The following is a 24262-nucleotide window of genomic DNA, read 5'->3' as shown; positions in this document are numbered from 1 at the left end:
AATTGGTTTTCCTTTTTCCCGACCAGGCACGTAAGAGACTGTTCCCAGGTTTACCTGGTACCATAATATCAAGTTAGTGTCAAAGGTCTATCCAGCTTTAGTTCTTCCCAGCAGTCAAGGGACCACAGCAACAGTGTTGGGGAAGGGGGGGGGTGAGGTAACTCACTGGACATGGTTGGAATCCTAATTTCCTCACTGCTGCTCCCTTCCCCTCCATCGCTCACAGTTCTTATTTCTACGAGATAATCTTCTTCGAAAGGTACCAGCAGCTCAGCGGATGTACTGTTTGTCTCCAATATATGAGTGGTGCTTTGTCGGTTTTGCCGATACAGAATCTAAATATAAAACAAGAGAAGGGCAGGACCCGTCATATTATTGCCGCTTGCTTTTGTTAAGGCTTCTCCGCATGGTGGGTTGTGTTCTCAAACATTTCTGCAGCGTGTTTTCAAGCACCCTGTGGGCACATTCAGCAAAAACACAGACCGCTCCAGTTGCTTACAAGAAATCCCTATGGAGATTCCCCATGTGGAATCTGAAGAGGTGCACGGATATGTTCACAATGCCTCCCTGTCTTTCATGCAGAGGCACATCTTCAACCTTATAATCCAGCACTTCTCACTGTGTTCCTTGGAGCTTCCGGGGTTCCTTAAAGCAGCCCAAGGGGTTCCACAATGTAAAAAGTTGCTGTTGTGGACACATTTGCATAATGTGTGATTTCCATTGAGCTGTAGCCATGAGAGTTAAATGCACTTATTTCCTTCCTGCTCAGAGCTTTCCAATGGCTAAATCAGTAGCAGCCAGATGGGCTGTGCGGGCAGAGCAAATCTGCTTACCTGGTTTGCCAATGCTACACCAATCTGATGCTCTCCACCACTTCATCCCTCTTAGTAACTGGCAGTGGAGTGCAGTGTTGAGAAGTCAGGTAAGCAATGCAGCTTTGCCTGCACCATTTGCTACTGGGTTAAGTGCGCTGCTCAAGCCCTTGTCACAGGAATTCCTTGCCTCCTTGTAAGTGCCTTCCATTGGAGCCAACTCCTAGGGGCCAAGGTCCCTTTGAACCCACCCATAAAATGTTTCAGGGGGCACCCCTACCCCAAAGTTAATGGCCATTGTCATTCAAATGGTGTGTGTGATCAATGATGTGTGTGATCATCTTGTGATCAATTATGTGGGGTAGGGCTTACCTTCCCCCCAAATAATATTTCATTGAAGCTGGCACCAGCTCAGCTAAATACATATATTTCAAGGGGCCAGATACATGAATACTATTTGCAAAGTAGTAGAGATTTGTTATTGCCCCATGTCAGAAAGAATGGGGGAACCAGTTCTTTGATAATGGCACCATTTTTATGTTGTGATTAAGAATTAAAGAAGGCAGGCACAAAGTCAACCTATCTATTGATCTCACAATCTCACAGCTGACCTGTAGAGAGGGATGTGGTGACAGACCATTTCTCAGTTGCCTAGCTGACAATTCCATTTTATGGAAGGTGGAATAAACAACAAGGGGGTGATCTCTCTTGGACCTGGTCCTCACCAACAGGGAGAAACTGATCGACAAAGTGGAACTACTTTGAGACTTTTGGAGGAAGTGATCATGTCTTCTTGGGTTTCATTATACCTGCGGTTCTCAAACTTCTTTCCTGTGGGCCACACTTTCAGAATAAAAATTTGTTTGGGACACACCATTTTTTTTATGGATAAGAAATATATTGGAAAACCAAAAGAAACAACTCCAACAGTTCTTGATTTATTACACAGAACATCACTACTTTGTAATATAATTGGACATCCAGAAAGTATAAAACATGAATCATTCCCAAAATAGAATTATAACCAAATCTCTTACATATGTACCTTAAGTATGTATACAAACTCAATGAGAGATGTGAGCTTGTAGTATCACTTGATGCTCCTTCTCTCATTTTGAAAAGGTTTCTATCTATATTCTACAAATAAAAACAAATTTATACTATACTAGACTGAAATGTTTAAATGTTTCTTTGATTATCTTGAATCTTCCAACCGCACTTGCCATCCTCTCCTGACACACTACACCCTTTGAAAACCACTGCATTATACAGAGGCAAGGGAAAGCTGAGTGAAGTCGGACATGCATTCTGGACTTTAAGAAGGCTGATTTCAAAAATCTTGCTGGAACTACTGGGTGAGATTTCTTGGTCAGAAATACTGAAAGAGAAGAAAGTCCAAAATGATGAGTGTTTCTTAAAGCTGAACTATTGAGAGCAGAAATTCAGGCAATTCCAACAAGAAAAACGGGAGGCATCTGTGTCTGCATAAGGAGTTTACAGATAAGCTGAGATTTAAGAAGGATGTGTATAAGAGATGGAAGAAAGGGGAATCATGAAGGAATAGTATACACGAGTAGCCAACAGTTGCAGGGAGAAGGTCAGGTGGGCCAAAACTCAGAATGTGCTCAGTGTTGCAAGAGAGATTAAAAATAATATTAAAAGGTTTATCCAGCTATGTTTGAAACAAGAGGGAACAACAGGCAAGTAGGAGGTCCTCTGCATGGAGAAGATGGAGAAATGTTAATGGGTGACAGAGAGAAGGTGGAACTGCTCAACACCTACTTTGCCTCTTCATCCAAAAGGAAAGCAATGCCCAACCTGGTGATAACAGAATAAACAGTGCAAGGAGGAAGCTGCAGCCCAAGATTTGAAAAGAGGTAGTAAGGGAACACGTATCTACTTTAAATGAATTTGCAGATGACACCAAAACGGGGGGGGGGGGGTACTTAATGCCACAGAATACAGAATTGGAATTCAATATGAACTTAACATATGGGAGAACTGTGCTCAAACTAACAAAATTAATTTCGGTAGGGAAAAATGCAAGATTCCAAACTTAGGCAGGAAGAACCAGCTGCACAAATACAAGATGAGAGACACCTGACTTACTGAAAAGGATCTAGGGGTCTTAGTAGACCATTAACTTAAAAGAGTAGACAGTGTGATGCAGCAAAAAAAGCTAATGCTATTATAGGTTGCATCAACAGAAGTATAGTTTTTGTATCAAGGGAAGTAATAATACCACTCTATTCTGCCATGGTCAAAGCACATATGGAGTAGTGTGTCCAATTTGGGGTGCTACAATTTAAGAATATGGACAAGCTGGAACATGTGTAGAGGAGGGCAATCAAGATGATCAAGCATCTGAAGACCAAACTTAGGAGAAATTGTTAAGGAAGTTGGGTATCTTTTGTCTGGGAAAGAGGAGATATGATAGCCATCTTCAAAAACCTAAAGGGCTGTCACATGGAAGATGGAGCAAGCTTGTTTCTTCTGCTCCAGAGGGTAGGACCTGAACCAATGGTTTCAAGTTACAAGAAAGAAGACTAGACATCAGGTTGAACTTTCTGACAGTAATAACAGTGGAATAGACTCTCTTGTGAGGCTGTGGACTCTCTTTCCTTAGAGGTTTTTAAGTAGAGGTTGGATGGTCATGTGCCATGGATGCTTTAGCTGAGATTCTTGCATTGTAGGGCTTTGATTACATGACTCTCAGGGTCCCTTCGAACTCTACAATTCTGTGATTCTATTGGGTTAGGCAATGCTAGCAGATGCTACCACAAAGGTTTAAGCCATGTTGGATGGAGAAACAGCTGAAGGTATGAAGTAGGTGGCATGGAGGGAGTTACTTTGATAATCTGCAGGTGATCATTAGACCATGTCTTAGGCATGGTTGAACCTGATGTGCAAAGCGAGCCTATAACCAGTCCATCTAGTTCAAGAGAGGAGGCAGAGATAGAAACTATGCCCTTCCTTATTCCCTCCCTTTCCATAGTACATCTCCACATGGCAACTGCAGGTGATAGTCATGTATCAGAGACAGAGAAATTGGTCAGATGTTTCCTCAGCACACTCTGCTCAGATCATGCATAGGGATAACAAGAATAAAGGGATCACTTCCCTTCTTATATTTGATGGCTCTCAACCCGGTTTGACTAACATGACTAACAAGATAAAGAGTCACGTGATAAAGATCCTGTTATTTTGAACTGATTTTCTTATCTGATTCTCTTATAGACTGCCCTTAATCCATTTAGGATCATAGCATAATCATAGCATAATGTAGGTTCATAATACAATACATAATGCAATAATATAAAATACCATCCATAAAACCACGGACTACTAAACTTTAGTTAAAATCAGGAATTTACAACTCCTCTTGTGTTTCCTTGGGAAACCCATCCAGATGGGTGGGGTAGAAATAATGATGATGATGATGATGATGATGATGAGGATGATGTTGCCAAGTTCTCATTGCAACCTTAGATGGCAGAGTGGGGTGCATATGTATTTTCTTCATACAAACAAACCAAAACCAAAACCCCCAAAAAACTATATATGTAGAGAACTAGATTCTCAGGGGAAAGGGTTCTAGCCTACCTTTACTATTCTAGTTTTCTACATGGAGCAGTGGTGGATTAAACCCGCTATCTGGAGAACTGGCACAGTCTCATAGATTCACCGCAATGAAACCTATGTCTTCGACTGATGTGACCGAAGACATAGGATATCTATCTGATCTTCGATGTATAGATGTGATGATGAAGAACAGCCTTTTGGTTCTTAATTTAAATTGTGGTCAGTAATCTCCTTTGTGGTTAAAGCCTCTGCTTATACCATAGTCTTTGGAATGGTATTTTCCATTTCAAAAATAACAACATTTGTGGCAGCATGATTTGCATAAGACTCATTGACATTTTGTATTTGCGTTCACCACTTATGTCTCATGTGAAAACAGTTTTCTGCACTGACTACAGAGTCACTTATCTAGATTCTCTGGGATCTCAGGATAGTCCACTTTTATTATCTGAGTGCCCATCAAACATGGCACATGCTCTGTACTTGAATACATTTCACTTAATAAGCTGATGAAGGAATATAATTGCTTTTTAGATCCAAATAAAAAATAGCAATATTTTACTTAAAATACAGCCACTCACAGGAGTTCCTATGTTTAACATACTTACTTTGTAGCCTAGTACTTCAGACTCATTTTCCATAGTTTTCACATGCTCCCAGTTCAAGCATATCTTCGAATTTGTCAGTTTCCAGGCAATGTTGGCTGGGCGTTGACTTGGGGCTTTAATAAAAGATAAGGACAATATGCATCATTTCCAGACAGAAGCTGCACAATCTGTTAACATGAAAAGTACTCAGATATGACTGATTCAAACTCAAAGTAACTATTTAAAGACTCTTATTGCAATCGCCTTTCTTATGTGAAGCAAATTCTATTCATAACAGGCGGGGAAGAACAGAACCAACTGAGCAAAAAACTGTATTAACAAATTACATTATTAATAGAGCCCACAATCTGGTTAGCTGTATGCTTTTGCACCCAGATGCTGGGAAGATATTTCTTTAAAAGTGCCACAGTTATTCCACAATCATTGGCCTGGAACGTACCATGTAGCTCAAACCAGCTAGGGAATGTGATGCTTGCCACACTCACCAAAAACATTTGACTGATAAAACCCCGCAAGTGGCAATATGTTATGATGTGCTTCCCCGTCCTGGGAATTGTATAGTGAAATAAATGCCAACCCTCATATACCTATGTGGCATAGCTGTCAACGTTTTCCTTTTTTTTAAGGAGGAGGAGTCTGGATTTGATATCCCGCTTTATCACTACCCAAAGGAGTCTCAAAGCGGCTAACATACTCCTTTCCCTTCCTCCCCCACAACAAACACTCTGTGAGGTGAGTGGGGCTGAGAGACTTCAGAGAAGTGTGACTGGCCCAAGGTCACCCAGCAGCTGCCTGTGGAGGAGCGGAGACGCGAACCCGGTTCCCCAGATTACGAGTCTACCGCTCTTAACCACTACACCACACTGGCTCTCTTCCCTTATTCCGAATAGGATTCCTCGCAAGAAAAGGGAAAAGTTGACAGCTATGCTATATGGGTACCCTTTCTTTTTCTGTACAGTGTCCCTGGTTGATTTTCAGGGGTGCCGTATGTGGAGGGAGGGAAGGTGGCCACCCTCATAGGTATATGGAGGTTGTCATCTTTTTCTCAAGGAATGACTTTTAGAAAGAACAGATAAGAGGAGTCAATTAAACCACCTCACTAAAAACATAAAAGGGGGGGGGTAGAGAAAGCAAGCTGGAACAAATCATGCCTGGAAAGGTTGTACACATGTGATCTAAACTGCGTGTCCATGTTTCAATCTGAGCATGATTGGTGGGCTATAAACCATGCAGGCTTGCTACAAATTGTGGAGGAAACCAAAATCTTCTCCCATCTCTAGTGAACAGAAGTGCCTGTTGTGGGTGGGCGCAGGGCAGGGTTGTTGGTTTTCAGGGAAAACTAGTAGGGTGGTAGGGACAGTGGAGGCATCTGGAACAGATGATTTGAAGCCAGGAACTCTTCTTCAGGTCAGACTTCAACAGAGATGGAGAGGGGCTTGTTTAGTCCTTTGAGCACCCGTTGCTCATTTCCAGGCCTGATTCTGGTAAAAAAAAAATCCCTCAAGCTTTGATTGCCCTCTGTGTGCCATTTCTTGGGGTCTTGGTTCAAGAGGTACCGAGACTAGATTCTTCCTGGGTAGCCACTGCCAACTAGTGAAATATATTATCTACAGTACATGCCTGCGTAAGTGGAAAGGCATAAATATATCTTACTCCATAAATATTTATTTCACAAAGATAGTTGGAAATTTCTAGACATATTTCTTAGCTCTGATCTGATTTTATTTAAAAAGACACAGAAGAGTTTTGATGAGAAACAACTAAGGAAATGATTAAAGGTAATTGAAACAGTTTCTTTTTGTTCATATAAAGACTGACCACAAGTTCACAGCTGGAAAAAAATATACAAAGTATAACCAGATTTCTTACTATCTCCAAAGTTATATGGTGCACGTTCCCACACATCATAGTTCTGTGAAGTAGGAAGATAGAACTGTGTGGAAGGATACTTATTTGAGCCTTCTATAGCTGGCATTTAAGCCAATGACAAGCTTTCCTCAAGATGCCTGATTATATTTCATTAAGTCCTCTTCATAAATTTCCCTCCATCCATTCCAGCTCCACCCTCCCAACTTCCTTGCATTTGGTGAAGGGACTGCCCACCTATATGCATTCAGGTGTTCTCCATGTAATTTGGAATCCAAATTGTGCAGATGAACCTTAATTGTGTATTCAGCTAGAGGTGTGTAGGTTCTCCGTGCTGAATATGCAATTCAAAAAACAGGAAGAAGATCAGACTGCATGGAGATTAGCAGATGGTCCACATTGTCCCATTCCCACACAACTCTCCCATCAATGCATCCATGAACATGTGAGGATATAGTTCTTTCTGGAGAGGACTATATTACATTCTGCTATGTTACACTGAACTTAACTATCCAATAGAAGGATTGTGATGCAACAGATGACCTTGTTAATGAGTCTTCTGCAATTTCAGGTACCATCTTGTATGAGAGGTACACTTCATATACCTGTGAAAGACTAAGAGCACAATCCTATGCATGCTTCCTAAAAAGCAAGTCCTGCTGTGTTCAGTAGGCTGATTTACTAGCAAGTGTGTTTAGGATGCAGTTTAAAAATATAAAGCTAGAAAAGGTGAAATCGAAACAATCCATAGTTCACTTTACTATGCAAGTTAGTCCACAAGTAAAATCCATTAGTTGTGTTGTTGTTGTTGTTAATAGTTTGATGTTTTTTGGTCTGATTCTCACTTCCATGGCCTTACTAAAATGCAATGGGTTGCATCTGGGAGTGAGAATATAATAATAATAAATGTAAAAATCACAATTTCTTGCCCTTTCCTGATGTCAAATTCAGTTTCCTGAGGTGGCCATCTCATTCTGCCCAATGATAGGGCTGGGCCAGGAAGGAGGGTATCACCTCCCACACTGTTCCAGAGTATCCTCCAACCCCACAGAACAGTTTTTCTGGACATACAGGGGGCTGCAGAGGGAAGAAAGAATCAATGAAAAATCACTTATACCCCCTACTTTCCTCTGTTGAAGCACCCCAGAAGCAGCATTTGCTCATGGAGACTCTGAATCCCACCCATTTTATGGATTTGTTGTTTCCCCCCATTTTTATGATACTTCCTCCACCCAAATTCTATATTCTCTTCTATCACTGAGTGTAAGATATGGAAAGTGTTTGAAGTCCTCATCCCGTCCACTCCCTCTTTGATGTGCACTATGCAGAAGAGTGTTTATAAGGATTCTGCATGCATTAAAAATGAATAACCACAAAACACCCTTTACCTGTGCATTAGTGGCCACCTCTCCATACGTAACCTAAAAAGGAGAAAGAGTTAAACGAAAAAGGGCAAGGTGATGTTCCAGTTAATTAAAAGGTATTACTGGGGACTCACTATTTCTCGTAAGCCCAAGGTGATTTTGAATGAGAAGGATGAATAGTAGGCTCATCAAATCAATGGAAGATAGGTGGAGAACATTGAGATATTTTCACAGAGGACTATGAACACCATTCCAGCTCTCATGCATTTCCAATGATGCTTAATCAAAGAGGGAAACTGAGGGAATATTTACACCATATTCTAATTTTTCCTCTGGAATTTTAAGGTATGTCAGTTTAGACTCCTCACAATACATCACAGTTCAATTGTGATGTGATTCTTCTTGGCTGCTAGGATATTCTCTTTCCACACTATTTTGAAGTTACAGGTTGTAACCAGGCTTTTGTCTGGCACTACTGGGAGAAACTGAATACAGATATATACTCATTAAACTCCATAAAAACAATCCAGCATTCAGGTGCACAAAGGCCTATTGAAATGAATGAGTGTGGAACACTTCTAACCCTTTGATGAACTATAGAATTTCTGCAGTAGTGCTATAATGAAGCAGCCACGCTCGTTGAGCCAAAATGTTATTTTCCTCCATTTTTAACAATGGAAAGAAAGAACAAACAAAAGGACCATCTCATATCCTCACCCTTTTCTTTTTCCTCCTATTCTTAAGGTGCTGAAATTTCTAATGTTACATGCACCTTGTTCAACTGAAGGTTAGTAGAAATTCCAGCTGTAAATGTGATCAAGCCTTCAAAATGACAAAAGGAGTATTTCCCAAACAAGTAACAAAATCCATCAAATGATACACATACTAGATCATGGGTAGGCAACTTAAGGCCTGTGGGCTGGATGCGACCCAATCACCTTCTCAATCTGGCCCATGGACGGCCCGGGAATCAGCGTGTTTTTACAAGAGTAGAATGTGTCCTTTTATTTAAAATGCATCTCTAGGTTATTTGTGGGGCCTGCCTGGTGTTTTTACATGAGCAGAATGTGTGCTTTTATTTAAAATGCATCTCTGGGTTATTTGTGGGGCATAGGAATTCGTTCATATTTTTTTTCCAAAATATAGTCCAGCCCACCACATGGTGTGAAGGACGGTGGACAGGCCCATGGCTGGAAAAGGTTGCTGACCCCTATACTAGATTCTATTAAAAGGATTGGACTTAATTCATGGATTTAGAACTGCTTACTGTTAGCAGAGGTGGATTTAGGGGAGCACAACCAGTTTGGTCACACTGGGTGCTGAGCATTGGGGGGCACCACAGAGGATGCCCCCCAATTTGGCAGGGTGTGTGTGCCAAATGTTGGTGTTGTATTATGAGACCCCCTAGTCTGCTGCTGCTATTAAGTGCACATATCTTCCATGCAGGAATTTTGTAACACGAGGTAGCCCTCAATGAGAGTTGTGCAAGAGAAGAATGGAAGAGTATTCTGGCCCATGCTTTCAAAAAGTACAGCTCATGATACAATCAGTCCCCCACCTCCCCAGAGGTGCATCTGTAGAGAGCTTTTGCAATAATTCCTGTAGAGAAACTGCAGACCTGTGGCAACTCATTTCCTAGACAGGAGCTGTTGAAAATTAGTCCAAGACTCGAAACAGACAGAGGTGCCTGCCATTTCCATCTGAGTTGGTTGTCTCCTAATCCAAGATGTTGCTTTCTTAGGGGTCTGCCTTGCACAGCTGCCTGTACTACCAGGAAGGAAGGGTAGCATTTGGACAGCAAGGAAATATGGTGGGCTGGGCACTTCATGGTGACCCACATTAATCCCTTTGAAATTTTGTAAATTGCGTGGTTTACTTCATGTGGTGAAGTGAACTGACTGGTGTACTGCTTGCAATTATTGCTTTAATCGTGTTGGGAAAGCTGGGTGCCCAATCAGTCTCTGAATGAAGGGGAGGACTTTTCATTTAGTAACACACAGACATATTTCCAATACCCATGCAGTACTTAAGCACTGCATTTTTTTAAAAAAAGGTGGCAACTTTATCAGTTATTGTAGTTCAGCATCCAATATCATCACTTCCTTTTGAAATATAGGACAGACATACTAGTTGTGGAACTTTATGGTGCTTTTCTACTTAGGCAAAGTTGTGCTGCAGCAGGTTACTGTGAGTCAAGTGCACTTGTGCTTTTTTAAAAAAGTCATTGGCTGTTTAAGATACTCACGTGCTTTTTTTGTAGTGATGTTAACTGGGACACTGGATGGTCCAGTCCCAGCTGTGTTGAAAGCCCTCACTGTGGCAAAATACATTGTATTGGCCCTGAGGCTGGTGATATTTTTGGCCGTGATGTTGCCGTTGACTCTGACTTTGCCAGTTGCAGAATCCTTTGAGTCGTCCGTCCAGTACAAGACCTAAAGTTTAAGAGCAAGGGTTCATTGCTTTTTCTCCAATTACAACCTTGATTGGAAAGAAGACAAGTAGACAAGTAATGCTTCAAGAGGGACAGCTGATTTTGTAATTGAAGCTGTCAGGATATAAAAGCAGGCATGAATATTTATAGCATTTCTTGCATCCTGAATACAAACCAGGGGGGAAAAAACCTACACATAAACAAATTAGGACTCCTTTGCTTTTATAGCTATCCAAAGGGGAAACTTTGATAAGGTGAGTAATGCTTAAGAGCTTGTCGATCTATAATTAAACCATGAAGGAAAAAGGAAAAAGAAATGAAATGAAAGAGGATTCCTAGAGAGATCTTAATTATTATGTTTCTTGCCCATGTAGTTACAATTCAATAACTATTGACTTAGGCCTCCCTTTGAGCTCTAACAGTTGTTTGATGTGGAAGAGCACATGCTTTCTGAACTAGACCATCCACTCTGAGGTTCAGCAGCAAATGTAGTTACAGTGGCGCCATCCCCACGCAAGAGGAGGTTTCAGCAGGCTTGGGAACATAGGAAGCTGCCTGAGTGAGACCCTGACAGCAGCTCTCCAGAACTTTAGACAAGAATACCTCCCAATCCTACCTGGAGATGCCAGGGATTGAACTTGGGACCTCCTGCATGGAGAGCCCATTCACTACTATAGAGGTACCTCGGGTTACATATGCTTCCGGTTACAGACTCCGCAAACCCAGAAATAGTGCTTCAGGTTAAGAACTTTGCTTCAGGATAAGAACAGAAATTGGACCTTTTGTGCCCTTTTTGTGTGCGAAGTCAAGGTTTGCAAAACTGCAAACTATCTTTCCACAAACCCTGCAGAACAGCTCCCCCCGCCTTGTGATGGGGGGAATGGGGATACAAGAGAGAGGGTAATAATTCCATGAGTGCTATGACAACATTGGGTGCAAACCATAGCTATTAAAAGCTATTAAAGGAAGGAGTCTAAGAAAGAAAATTTTTTATCTGGTTTGAGATAATAGAATGCACACAGTGAAATTTGCTACCTCCCATTGCCAATCTGTAAGCTGCCCTCCAGTGAATCATGGAATATTTAAAGGTAAAGGGACCCCTGACCATTAGGTCCAGTCATGGCTGACTCTGGGGTTGCGGTGCTCATCTCACTTTATTGGCCGAGGGAGCCGGCGTACATCTTCCGGGTCATGTGGCCAGCATGACTAAGCTGCTTCTGGTCTGGCAAAACCAGAGCAGCACACGGAAACGCCGTTTACCTTCCCGCTGGAGTGGTACCTATTTATCTACTTGCACTTTGACATGCTTTTGAACTGCTAGGTTGGCAGGAGCAGGAACCAAGCAACAGGGGCTCACCCTGTCACGGGGATTCGGACCACCGACCTTCTGATCGGCAAGTCCTATGCTCTGTGGACCACCGCACCACCCGCGTCCCCATGGAATATTTACAGAGATTCTAATTGCACAGGGTGAGTTTGTCTAAAAAACAACAAGCCCAGAATCTTATTCAAAGTTGAAAGGAGATCAGTCTGTCTGCAAATAACCACATGCAAGGCATTGGACTAGAGGATATGTACACAAAAGCAGGAGAGGTTGAGGTTGAAAAGTTGTGTTGCAAGAATGCTGATGCTCAGGAAGCAGGAAACCAGAAAGGCTATTAATGAAATAGCAGAGAGGATGGTGTGTTGGAAAGGAGGAGTCAAATAATGGGATGAAACGATCTTGAAAATCTGGAAAATGACAGTTAAAAGTGGAGCTTGATCAGAGAGGGACAAGAAAGAATGGACGTGAAATGTTGGCATACAGCAAGTGAACAGAAAAGGTTACAGTAGAACCTAGGGAACTGTGGGGCAAAAATAAAAAGGAACAGAAGGGTAAGGTAGTATATATCTATAGATGAATGAACCAGCTATATTTGACTACAAAAATCTAATATGAAGTGTCCCACCTCATAGCCAAGAACCCTTCCAGTATGTCTGTTCCACACAACAGGATTCCAAGAGACTTCTATTTCTGAGGCTGAGAAACTTTGTACAATGGTTCCAGTTGGTGCTATCTGTGGCTCTGGGAGAGCAATAGTGGCACAGAAAACACACATTTTAGAGACCACGATGTAATACCAAGTTGTTATAATGAAAACTAAACAGAAGGGGTTATAAATCTGCAGAAATCATGAAACTGCTGATCTCTCACAACTAAAGACTTCCTGTGGCAACCAACTCCTTATGATGTAGTGAATTTAGCTATTGAACCACCATGACATTATTGCACAGCAATGCATCCATGCCGCTGTCTAGGATGTGATGTCAAACGCTTCACAATATGGTTCAGATATCAGTTACACCAAAGTAAGAAGACCCAACAATGTCATAAATGGTAAGACATGGATGATTTTGCTTACCGTCTTCTCCAGAGTACACAATGTATATTGGGCTCATTGTGCCTACTCCTTCATGATTGAAGACTCCCACTTTCACTTCAAAAGGGAATAAGGGTGTGATGCTTTCATTTCTATAGATGTATTTGGATGCCTCCACTGAGGCAACCACTGCCTTTGTCCAGCTTGCAGAGCCCAGAGGCCGGAACATAATAATGTAGCCAAAACCTTCCCCGTATTGTAGTTCCTCAGGAACTGACTGCAAGAGGCATAAAAATCAATCAATAACCACTTGCAAGCACTGTATATGCTGTTTTAATTGAATCTTCTCTCTATCAGTATATTTTAGTTGTATTGATTTGGTTGACTGTGCTTCCAAGAAGATAATAATGTTTGCTCCATCAGTCAATGTAATATTGAAAATAACAATAAAAATAAATCAATTGAGGCAATCAATTTAGAAACAAAAGACCTAATCAGCAGCATTAAAAGCATGCACTACATTTTAAAAATTAGACTCATTTCATTATCATCTTAGTTTGCTTTTGATTTTCCACCATCCTACACACACTTTGGAGTGCTGAATTGCTAATTTTTAAAGAATTACAACAGAATGGAAGTGACTATTGCTATATAAGTGTACACCAACCTGGTGCATGCAACATGAGGCACACTAGATTCATGAATGGACCTCCTGGTATTCTATTTTACTAAAAGAAGAAGAGTTTCAATTTCATATCCCGCTTTATCACTACCCGAAGGAGTCTTAAAGCGGCTAACAATCTCCTTTCTCTTCTTCTCCCACAACAAACACTCTGTGAGGTGAGTGAGGCTGAGAGACTTCAGAGAAGTGTGACTAGCCCAAGGTCACCCAGCAGCTGCATGTGGAGGAGCGGAGACGCGAACCCGGTTCTCCAGATTACGAGTCCACCGCTTTTAACCACTACACCACACTGGCTCCCATGAGAATGCAGTCCAAATTGACAGGTCTGGGAAAAGGGTTAATCATTTTCCCATTGCCATTTCCCAAATCATAGTGCCCCGAGATTTGCATGTAAGTTTAGTGTGTGTCACCAGAACATAACCAGTATTATTATTTTTTTTGTAGTTTCAAAATTCTATAGTTTCAACATTGCCATGTTTCTATCTGTAAGTATGGCCAAAGCAACATTTCTCTTAATAAACCAAATGGACAAAATATGCACTGTTGACTATGTTGATATTATTTTCATGAGGGCGTCCTTTTCCTTATACATACTTTATGGAAAAAGAAACATTGGTGGACTATTGGAGCCATTAAGGCTTCACCTGTGCTCTTTAGTAAAACATCATAACCATAATCACTTCAAAGGAACCACTGCTTCAAAGGTAGAGGAAGAACATTAAAAGCCAAGTAAGTTGGTGAATCCCAAAATAAATTAGAGGAACTAATCATCTTTAGGGTTCATATAGACACTGCGGAATACAAAGGTATGTTCATGGGGATCAATACACAATGATACAATAAAGCACTGAGATTGGATTATCACAGTAAGAAAGTACCAATACTATGCCATTGAGAATTGGATATGGATGGAAGTAGCTAAATGCATAGATAGAATGTTTTGTTTTGTTTTTAATTGCTTTTAGCATTCACTGCTTACCCTTGTGACAAAAAGTGGGTATACAGCAGTAATATTGATTTATTTACTGGACATACCAGAAAAGTAATCACACCTTTGTGGTTTTTTTGCCACTGTTCTTTGTTCAGACTTGCAATATATAGCGGTGATTGATATTAGAGAAACAGGAAATGTGCATATCTATCATCTGCCCATCTACCTAACGTCTCATATTACTTGCTGGATTATTTAATTTTGGGGAGATGCTCCCGTAATATTGACATTATCCTGGCTGGTTGATCAATTAATCCCAGTAAAGCAGAACTGTGGTGTTCTGTTTTGCAAAATAAAAACTCAAGTGTTAAAATCCAGTTAATGTGCAGCATTTTTGAAACTTGCATGTGCTCTGAGTCACTTTTCTAGCATAAAGCAGTTAGAGAAATATGATAAAAGAAATGCTGCAGTGTACTCTGGGAAATACATTTTTTTAAAAACCCATGATTTATAATGTGGCACAATTTTTCAGTATTCATATTCCTTTAAACCGAAAGGTACAAAGTTACTGAATGCTAAAGAGAGAGGTCTTTTTTGTCATTTCTGGAAATCTTTCTGAGACCCCAAAAGTCCATCTTCCTGCCTAAGCTCTTTTCCTTTCTCTCCCTAATAAGTCAAAATACTCTCTTTGTTCCTGGTCTCTTTTTCGGGAGTGATGCACAGAAAGCAACTGTCAGTTGTCAAGTCAATGGGAATAAAGGACTAGCACATTTTACATGTTCCCTGTCACATGCTGACAGAGAAACATTTTCTCTCAGAAAGTGGGGTGTAATGCAGCTGTTTGTTAAAAGAACACAGCTCAAATGATGCACTGGACTCTTGCCATACCCATCTTTGTAAAGTAAATTCCGAGAGTGAGGGCAGCATAAGTGAACTACAAACAGAAAAAGTTTGTCACTTTATTTGTGCCAACTTACACATTTTGCAATGAAGATTGTTCTTTTTCTTTAACTTTGGGGGAAAAACTTGCAGAAAGAACCTCTTAGGTTGGAAACTCAAATATTTATCATCTCCTTTTACTATATTTAGTGTAGTCAATTTTCTGGCTTAAAAAACTTGACATAAGGAGAACCCTACTGAATCACCCCAGAGGTATGCCTAGGCCACCATCCTATTTCAGAAGCAACCAGAGGCTTATGATGTTCCCATAGCCAGAACATGATGGCTACAGGACTCTCCTGTCTTGTGTTCTCCAGCAACTGGTATTCACACACAAACCATGAGCATGACTAGTAGCCACTGGTGATCCTCGCCTCAGTTAATTTGGTTAAATCCCCTTTTAAAGCCATCCATGTTGATCATCTTGCTGTTTTGAAATCTATAGTTTAGTTATGTGCCGTTTGAAGAAGTACTTTCATTTGTCTATACAGAAAATCTCCCACCATTCAAACTTACGTGATAAATCGTGTCCTCCTCCCAGACAGCACAGGTTGTAATGAATTCATCAAGACTGACCTCATTGCTGTTGTGGGTGGGAGCGATTAGATAGCCACAACAACCTGATTGGTGGTACCTTGGTTGCTGGGGTAATTCTGGCCAATGGGATCGTTTCATGCATCAACCGAGGGACCTATATGTACCGCTGCATGTTGCGTTGAGCTTCTTCTTTTCTCCTCATGCATCGGATCACCCGCCCTCCCACCCTATATTTAGGGTTCATTATGACCTTGCTCTGCTGTCGTGGGTCATCTGTTTTTGGGACAGGGGCCCGGTAGGAATTTTTCCATTTGGCTGATTGGCTGCTGCCACTTGGGTTTCACCTGCCACGTAACAAATCATCACAACTTTGTAAGGTTTGGCGGTTAGGCATTGGTTCAATGTGAAGTTGAGGGGAGGTTGTCAATGTGGTTCAATGTAGAGTTGAGGGGAGGTTATTGTGTGATAGCGTATTCCGTTAAAGGAATCCAGGTGCTCACCATGCTTTTGTCTGATCCCCTTCTAGGGGTTAGGGCCATGCCGGAGCACCAGGGAGCTTTTGGGGCGAGGTTGCCTCTGTGGTAAGACCAATGCTCCCCCAGTCTGTTTACCCTTACTGACTTCTGCCAGTGTCCAGTTGTCAGTGATGCCCTGCTGGAGGTGAAGGTGCAGGTGCAGCTAGTTAAACCAAGGCCTAAGCAAACCACTCACATTCTGTAATCCATAAAGTTGTGGACAAAACTATGCCAATAACCTTAAACTAATACTGGTGTCAACTGTGTCTTTCTTTGGGAGGTCTTGGGGGCCTTCACACACAACCCTGGGTTCTCGGTAAAAACTTAACCTTATCCATTTTCCTATGCCACACATAATTTTATAAACCTGTTTTGTTCAAGGAACACTATTCTGCTCAATATGGAATGGCGTTACTCACTGTATAATGGCAACCACTTTATCTTATTTTGTATAATTGTGTATTACGTTGTCGTAACCCACCCTGGGTAAGAAAGGGCAGGTGAGAAATCCTATAAATAAATAAATAAAAGACATGCATGCATATAGTCAGACCAGCTTTGGGCCAAATGAACAATAATTCATGTACCTTGTAATGTTTTAAGTGAAACTTGCTCAAGGGACATACTCACATCCTAGGTATAGTCTGTGACAATTCCCATTTGAACATTAAAAGGAGATCCACCTCTGGACTGCAAAAGTGATTGTGCATTTGGTTTGGGAACTTCTCCAGTTACCTCCAAAGCCACTCTTAGTTGGAACTACGTCTCAGTGATTTCAACTGAACTTATTTCCTTCAGCATGAATTATCCTTTGGGTATTTGATTTTGCCTTCTAAACATACACTGAGTGGTATTTGATACTGAAAGGCCATGTCTCCTTTTATGCATGACAGGGTATGCCTTGGCAGCATAATATTCCAAATGGGAGAAAACAACAGCAAGAGACATGCAAACAAAACTGTGTAGAATGTTTAATGTGCAAAATACCCAAACAGATTAGAGTGTTAAGCTGCCTTCTGCATAATGATGATAAGAGGGCTACAGATGACTTCTAAACATCTTTATAACATGCTGCTCACTGTTTACTTCTCTAAATTGCTACCAGTGGTGCAACAAAACCTGCTTTTGCTACACCTGTATTGTAATCCCCCTTCATTATATTGAAGAGCTGAGGCTGATTTACAAATTACCTCCCATGTTATGACGAGCTCAGACCGGCTTCCTCCACCTCCACTCACATTTGCTGGTGCCGCTGTAGGAACTAGGAGGGTAAAGTAAAAACAAAAACATCACAAATTTGCAAAATTAAAAAGGCATTCATAATTTTGTAAATCCTTCTTTGAATGACCATATGAAAAGAGAAATCAATACATGAGATCCAAAGTCAATAGCGAGGTTTAGCATCCTGGTTGGCAATGGTTCCATTGCTCTCTGGACCAATGCAGATAAGTTCTAAAACTGACCATGGCTGAACTATAGATAAGTTCTCAACTGGGCTATGGGTTCCCTCAACATTTGGGGAGTGGATTCTATAGGGATAAAACTAATGTGCCTGTATGTTGTTGTTGTTTAGTCGTTTAGTCGTGTCCGACCCTTCGTGACTCCATGGACCAGAGCACGCCAGGCACTCCTGTCTTCCACTGCCTCCTGCAGTTTGGTCAAACTCATGCTGGTAGCTTTGAGAACACTGTCCAACCATCTCGTCCTCTGTCGTCCCCTTCTCCTTGTTCCCTCCAAGGTGCCTGTATAGATCACCTCATTATAGTGGCTCTTGAGATAAGCTGACAGTGGCTTGTTGTTGTTGTTTAGTCGTTCAGTCGTGTCCGACTCTTCGTGACCCTAGGACCAGAGCACGCCAGGCACTCCTGTCTTCCACTGCCTCCCGCAGTTTGGTCAGACTCATGTTTGTAGCTTCAAGAACACTGTCTAACCATCTCGTCCTCTGTCGTCCCCTTCTCCTTGTGCCCTCCATCTTTCCCAGCATCAGGGTCTTTTCCAGGGAGTCTTCTCTTCTCATGAGGTGGCCAAAGTATTGGAGCCTCAGCTTCAGGATCTGTCCTTCCAGTGAGCACTCAGGGCTGATTTCCTTAAGAATGGATGTGTTTGATCTTCTTGCAGTCCATGGGACTCTCAAGAGTCTCCTCCAGCACCATAATTCAAAAGTGTCAATTCTTTGGCGATCAGCCTTCTTTATGGTCCAGCTCTCACTTCCATACATCACTACTGGGAAAACCATAGCTTTTACTATACGGACCTTTGTTGGCAAGGTGATGTCTCTATTTTTTAAAATGCTGTCTAGGTTTGCCATTGGACAGTGGCTTAGATATGTGCAATGCCACAGGAACAATCTACATGGTAAGCCACTAAGTACTTTAAATTAGTAGTAGGGTGACCATAATAGACTCAACTAGAAATCTACACAGGGTCATTGACCAAACAAGTTTTGTTGAGTTATTTTATTTTCAGATATGCCATATTCATGCAAATAACACATTATTTTGGGAATGGGGGGGCAGCCATTATCCTTTTTCATTGCTGCCGTTCACTTCAATTGATTTGTGTTAGATCTGCAAAAGTTTAAGAAGGAAAAGGAAATGGGGTGGTTAACTAAATGAAGAATTAAAAGGAGACTTTCAAGCCAAGCTCAACTAACATTCCACTGTTCCATGAACCAGTTAATGCTCAATTAGTGCTTGTGTTAAATGAGTTCAGTATTTACTGTATTTGCATGGGAAAGAAATTTATACTACTGCTCAACAAAGCCTCAACTGGGTCATAGTTGAGAAGCAGATGAAAATTTACGGTTAACTGCATCGGCAGAAGCACAATTAATTCTCAGCTCCATTTTAATGAAATGAGCAGTGGCTCATTTGCCTCCAGGAATCTACAAATGCTCGATCGAGTTTTAGCTGGCAATGTAGACCTTATAAGACAGACTTTCTCATTCACCCTTTCATTGCTCTTTATTTGCCACACCTGTTACTCTGAGGATGATTTTAATTAGTAATCTAGAATCTTAGCAGCCAGCTGCACAACAGAAACGTTTCCCTTTTGCCTATGGGGCATCTGAGTAGCGAAGTGAGTAGAGTTTATCCAAATCTGCAGGACTCTTTGGTTCAATACTTTAACCTGTACACAACACCAGTGACTCTGTTCTATTTCTGTATCGTCTACTCCACAGATTTTGACAGTCCTAATGAGGGGATATCGAAGCCACATGAAGCTGTCTATGAAAGGTCAAAGTTTAAAGGAACTTTGTAAACCCTATCGTTTTGAATTCTACAGTGTATAAAATAGTCTGTGCAGCATAATAAGAAACATACTTTCCTTATCCATTCATCGTACAGTGATAGAATTATTCTTTCCCAGTACTTAGCAATAAAAAACTCCGTGCATCATTAAAACAGGGATGAACTGCCTTCTGACTTCTGCATTTAATGGGGCTTACTCCCAAGACTGATGCCTAAGGAAGTAAAAGCTAATCGGCAGGAAGGGGTGATGCAGCCAGCCATTCTTCCTTCACACCTGGACTCTTGGGAATCACTTGGGAACCCCTTCAGAATAAGAGATCAGAGGGAGGAGAGGCTACTGTCAAACACCTTTCCATTGTTCCTAGACACCACCCTCCCTCAAAAAGAAACAAATTAAAAAATCCCACTCACAATATTTTGAATTGCAAGCCAATTTTTTAACTGATAACAGGGATACAAAAATACAGAAGAACGTAACATTTGAATAACGATCTCCAAAGCCAACATCACTGAGCAGTGGAGGTGAGCCATTATGGCTTACTTTTGAAATGAACAGTGTTACATTTTTTAAGGAGTTTCTCAACCCATCAAGACAATTTCAGGAAACCTACTGGATGCTTTAGTTCTTAGTAGCTCAGATGGTGTGCTTGGCTCTCCAATCCCAATACTATTGCCAGCCACAACACGAAATTCATATTCAACCCAAGGGTTCAGATCAACCACTGTTGCCGTGTGGGTCCTTCCATTAATAACTTCAGGAACTAAACAGAAAAGTGAAAAATGATTAGCGATGGAAGAATGTGAAACTATAGCATAGAATGTAAGTCAGAAAAGTGGCTGTATACCTGTTGAAGCTGCTTGCCACCCAACTGAAAAAGGGGTCCTTATCTGAATTGTGTATATTTGGACTGGGCTATTATTATCTGTTCCTTGTCTCCAGTTTAGCACTGCCGTTGTACTGGAAACGTGTTCAATGTTAACATCTTTGGGAGGACCTGGAGTGCCTTATTTAAAAAGGAAGAAAATGCACATTTACTTTAGCAGAATACTTTGAAATGGTGCGGCTCTTTAGGGCTCTGTTGTGCATTTGATATCCACTACTAGATTGATGAGAGATATTTTTAGAAATCAGAAGTGAAGTAACCTGCTGGTTCAACCCCCTGCTCTAAGGCCATATGGCTTAAAGCATAACACAGATGTCTGTCTAGCCGTTCCTCCTAGATTACAACCTAAACTATACAAAATACTTCTCTCTTCACTTTCTTAATAATCCAAAATAGTTCTCTGCCATCTCTGGCCCCAAAGGCCACCAAACTTATTTTCCTATTTTGCTTAGCTTCTCCCTCTAGTAGGAGTGTCCTGTGAGAGGAACTCTTGAGAAGTCTGACGTCAACCTATAAAGCACATATACTGTGTAAGCACCACCCCTTACAATGTTATTCTCAGAGCAGATCTACTGGAATTAATGGGCCTAAGTTCATCATATCCATTACTATGAATGGGTCTACTCTGAGTAAAACTTTGTAGAATACCACCCTGTATTTCTAACCTGCCCTTCATCACCTGATCTCAGGATGGGATGCACACAAGACTATGTGCCAGTTCCTGCAAAATTAAAAAAACACCTGAATCCAATTATAAGAAATGAAAAGAGCAGGAAAATATTCAAATCATAACCACCAAGCTTTAAAAACACAGTGTGGTTTTCACACTCCTAATAATAATAAGATTAACTAAAATTGAGTATTCTACAGATGCCTGGAAAAACGAATACATTTTTTAAGCGGGCACTGAAATGAAGAAAGTGTGAGATCCAAACATACCTTAGAGGTATATATTTGTTTATGATATAGGATGCACAAACTAAGCATTCTCCTCTAACAAGATTATTGAGCAAATAATGGATTCAGTTTAACAGCTATGATATGCTATAGACATATATATCCTAGATTTTTAGAGTGTGAAAAAAGTGTGAGGAAGAAATAATGTCTGCCGGCATTTGCATTTGAGTTGCTTAGATGCCCACTGGGCAAATTTTACTCTGATGGGAATATATGGTGGTAAGAAACATATCTGAGCTGTAGATCATGAGTTATTTACATTTCATTCAACCTCTTCTCTGATGCTGATGCATATAATATCATTCCCTGTGTTACAGTAGGCTGCAGTTTTATAGATAATAGACTTACCCCTTACAATAATGTCTGCTGTTTCAGATAGGTTGTCCATAGCTGTTTGTACTGTGCATCTGTATTTCCCAGAATGATTTAACTGAATGTTTCTTATCATAAGGTCCCCTACTGATTCCTTGAGATAAGAAGAGGAGAAATAGACAGCTAATGCATTTTCTATAGTGGATATTTCTGTAATTTGCGAAGCATTAATAAAATACGTAGTTTTAAAGTCCAAGCATATACTGCTATCATCTGTTTATTTCATCTACATGCCTTTAATGCACCTTCACAAATAAAGCAAGCATTGAAAGCAAAAATATAAAGCAATAACACTTCTGGTGGGAGGATACCAGAACTGGGAGACTTCATGAGCGCTACTATCAGATGTCAAAGAAATAAACAACTATATGACATTTAGAAGACATCTGTAGGCAGCCCTGTTTAGGGAAGTTTTTAATGACTGATATTTTAATGTATTTTTAACCTTCTGTTGGAAGCAGCCCAGAGTGGGTGGGGAAACCCAGCCAGATGGGCGGGGTAGAAATAAATTATTATTATTATTATTATTATTATTATTATTATTATTATTATTAGACAGAGTGAGGCAGCCACCCCGGGCAGTTGATGCTGTGGTAGTGAGTGACAATGAGGCACTGGAATATAAAATTTGTGTGCCACCAAGCCTGCCCTATGCCCTATTAACTACCCTGCTTTTCTCAGGTGTGGTGAGGACAGTTGTCAGATCACTAGTGTTGAATATTCAACTCCATGTTCAATTGCCATCTGCACATGAAATTGCTGGTGTGTGTGTGTGTGTGTGTGTGTGTGTGTGTATCCTTGTCTTTTGCCCCACACAGCAGCTTCTTTTTGGTCACCTAAGACTTAAACTCAAGTCTTTTAACCATCAGAAAAAAATGCCATAGGAAGCTGCATGCCCATAGAAATATGTAAGGTGCTTTTTTGTGACCCAGTATATGAAGATTTCCAGTAGAACAAGTCTTTATCACTCGTACTTGAAAGAACATGTTCCATTTCTTCTGGTGGGTTGAGAAATATAGTTTGGACTCATCCTCAGTTGTAGGAAACGCATTTCCAGATACCCAGGTTGCTAACCCTTTTAGGGATTGCTGTTAGTTAGAGCTACCATGCTGGGAGCCTTCTGATTTGGATGTATATCCTAGTGGCTATTTCTTACTGTTTTAATATTTGGCCTTAACTGTAGACTTTGAGGAGCCTTACTCTGACATATCATGCCCAATAGGGACCAAGGGACTGAGGGACAAGCATCCATAGCCATTGCAGGAACAGCACAGCACAAGTTGGTGCTGACAGACTGCACATTTATCACCAACTATTCAGCAATGGACATAAATGGTAATGCAGATTTAGAATTATCATCTTTTTAAACACAGAGACAAAAACAAAACGACAGCACTAACCACAAATAAAACAGACATAGCTTTATGATTTCCCAATGCATATTACAAAAATAGGTCATTTAGGGCAAGGGGACCCATGTGATTTATGAATGGTTAAACACACACACACACACACACACACACACACTGATTAAATGAAGAAGTGCCTGTAAAACTTACTCCTCCGGCTCTTTCAAAATGACTCATTCTTCTTTTAAAATCTATAACATCTCCATTGAATGACCATGAAAACGCAACCTTGATAGATGGATCTTTGGATACCTGACAAGGCAGAACTACACTTTCTCCAACTGTAACATCCATATTGGAAGGTGGAGTAGTAATGATAGTCCTCTCTGTTGAAGGCAGAACAAGTCATTCTTGGTTGCATCAGTAGTTTACAAAAAATCAGTTACTTTAGAAAGAACTACCAGGATCCCAAAGGACTTGTGTTTACCCCCAAAAGCATCGGTTGAAAGAAGAAGAAAAAACCCTTTCAAGTAATTTAGATTACACTCCCAGCCACTTAATTAACAAAAATTATAGTTTGCTTAAGGGACAAGGGAATGAGTTAGAGCTTTGATTCCCGAACCCCTCCATTCTCATTGGCATGATTGTCAGATAAATTAGAGATAACAACTTCCCTGTTATAAGCAGTTTAGGCAAAAACAGCTTTTGTTGATGAAAGCATTATACAATCATGAGGATCATATGCATACAAAAAAAAAAGCAACATCAAGCTTAGTCAAGATGATAAATACTGTATGAATTAAGGACTGGTAACTAGTAGGG

At 40.8% G+C, this 24262-nt stretch overlaps 1 protein-coding gene across 7 annotated transcripts in view; it reads right to left on the bottom strand.

The window, feature by feature from the left end:
• The window catches only part of LOC310670128 (contactin-6-like), a 199204-nt gene that overhangs the window by 2904 nt on the left and 172038 nt on the right, over positions 1–24262 (bottom strand). For 4 of the 7 annotated variants that reach the window (XM_083424816.1, XM_083424815.1, XM_083424817.1 and 1 more), the window contains 10 exons: positions 23651–23826; positions 22068–22185; positions 20724–20882; positions 20490–20639; positions 17818–17888; positions 13066–13300; positions 12613–12728; positions 10478–10664; positions 5003–5115; positions 167–335 (listed from right to left, as the gene is read on the bottom strand). In XM_083424816.1, coding sequence (XP_083280942.1) covers positions 167–335; positions 5003–5115; positions 10478–10664; positions 12613–12728; positions 13066–13300; positions 17818–17888; positions 20490–20639; positions 20724–20882; positions 22068–22185; positions 23651–23826 — 1494 coding nt within the window. Of the gene's footprint in view, positions 1–166; positions 336–5002; positions 5116–8256; positions 8290–10477; positions 10665–12612; positions 12729–13065; positions 13301–17817; positions 17889–20489; positions 20640–20723; positions 20883–22067; positions 22186–23650; positions 23827–24262 lie in introns of those variants that run through there. The other 3 variants (XM_083424818.1, XR_014507533.1, XM_083424820.1) reach the window with 3 other exon arrangements.

Source organism: Podarcis tiliguerta (genome assembly GCF_965153285.1).
Source record: "Podarcis tiliguerta genome assembly, chromosome: 2".
Classification (NCBI taxonomy): domain Eukaryota; kingdom Metazoa; phylum Chordata; class Lepidosauria; order Squamata; family Lacertidae; genus Podarcis; species Podarcis tiliguerta.
The sequence above is the reverse complement of the archived record's forward strand: the minus strand, read 5'-3'. Positions and strand labels throughout refer to the sequence as shown.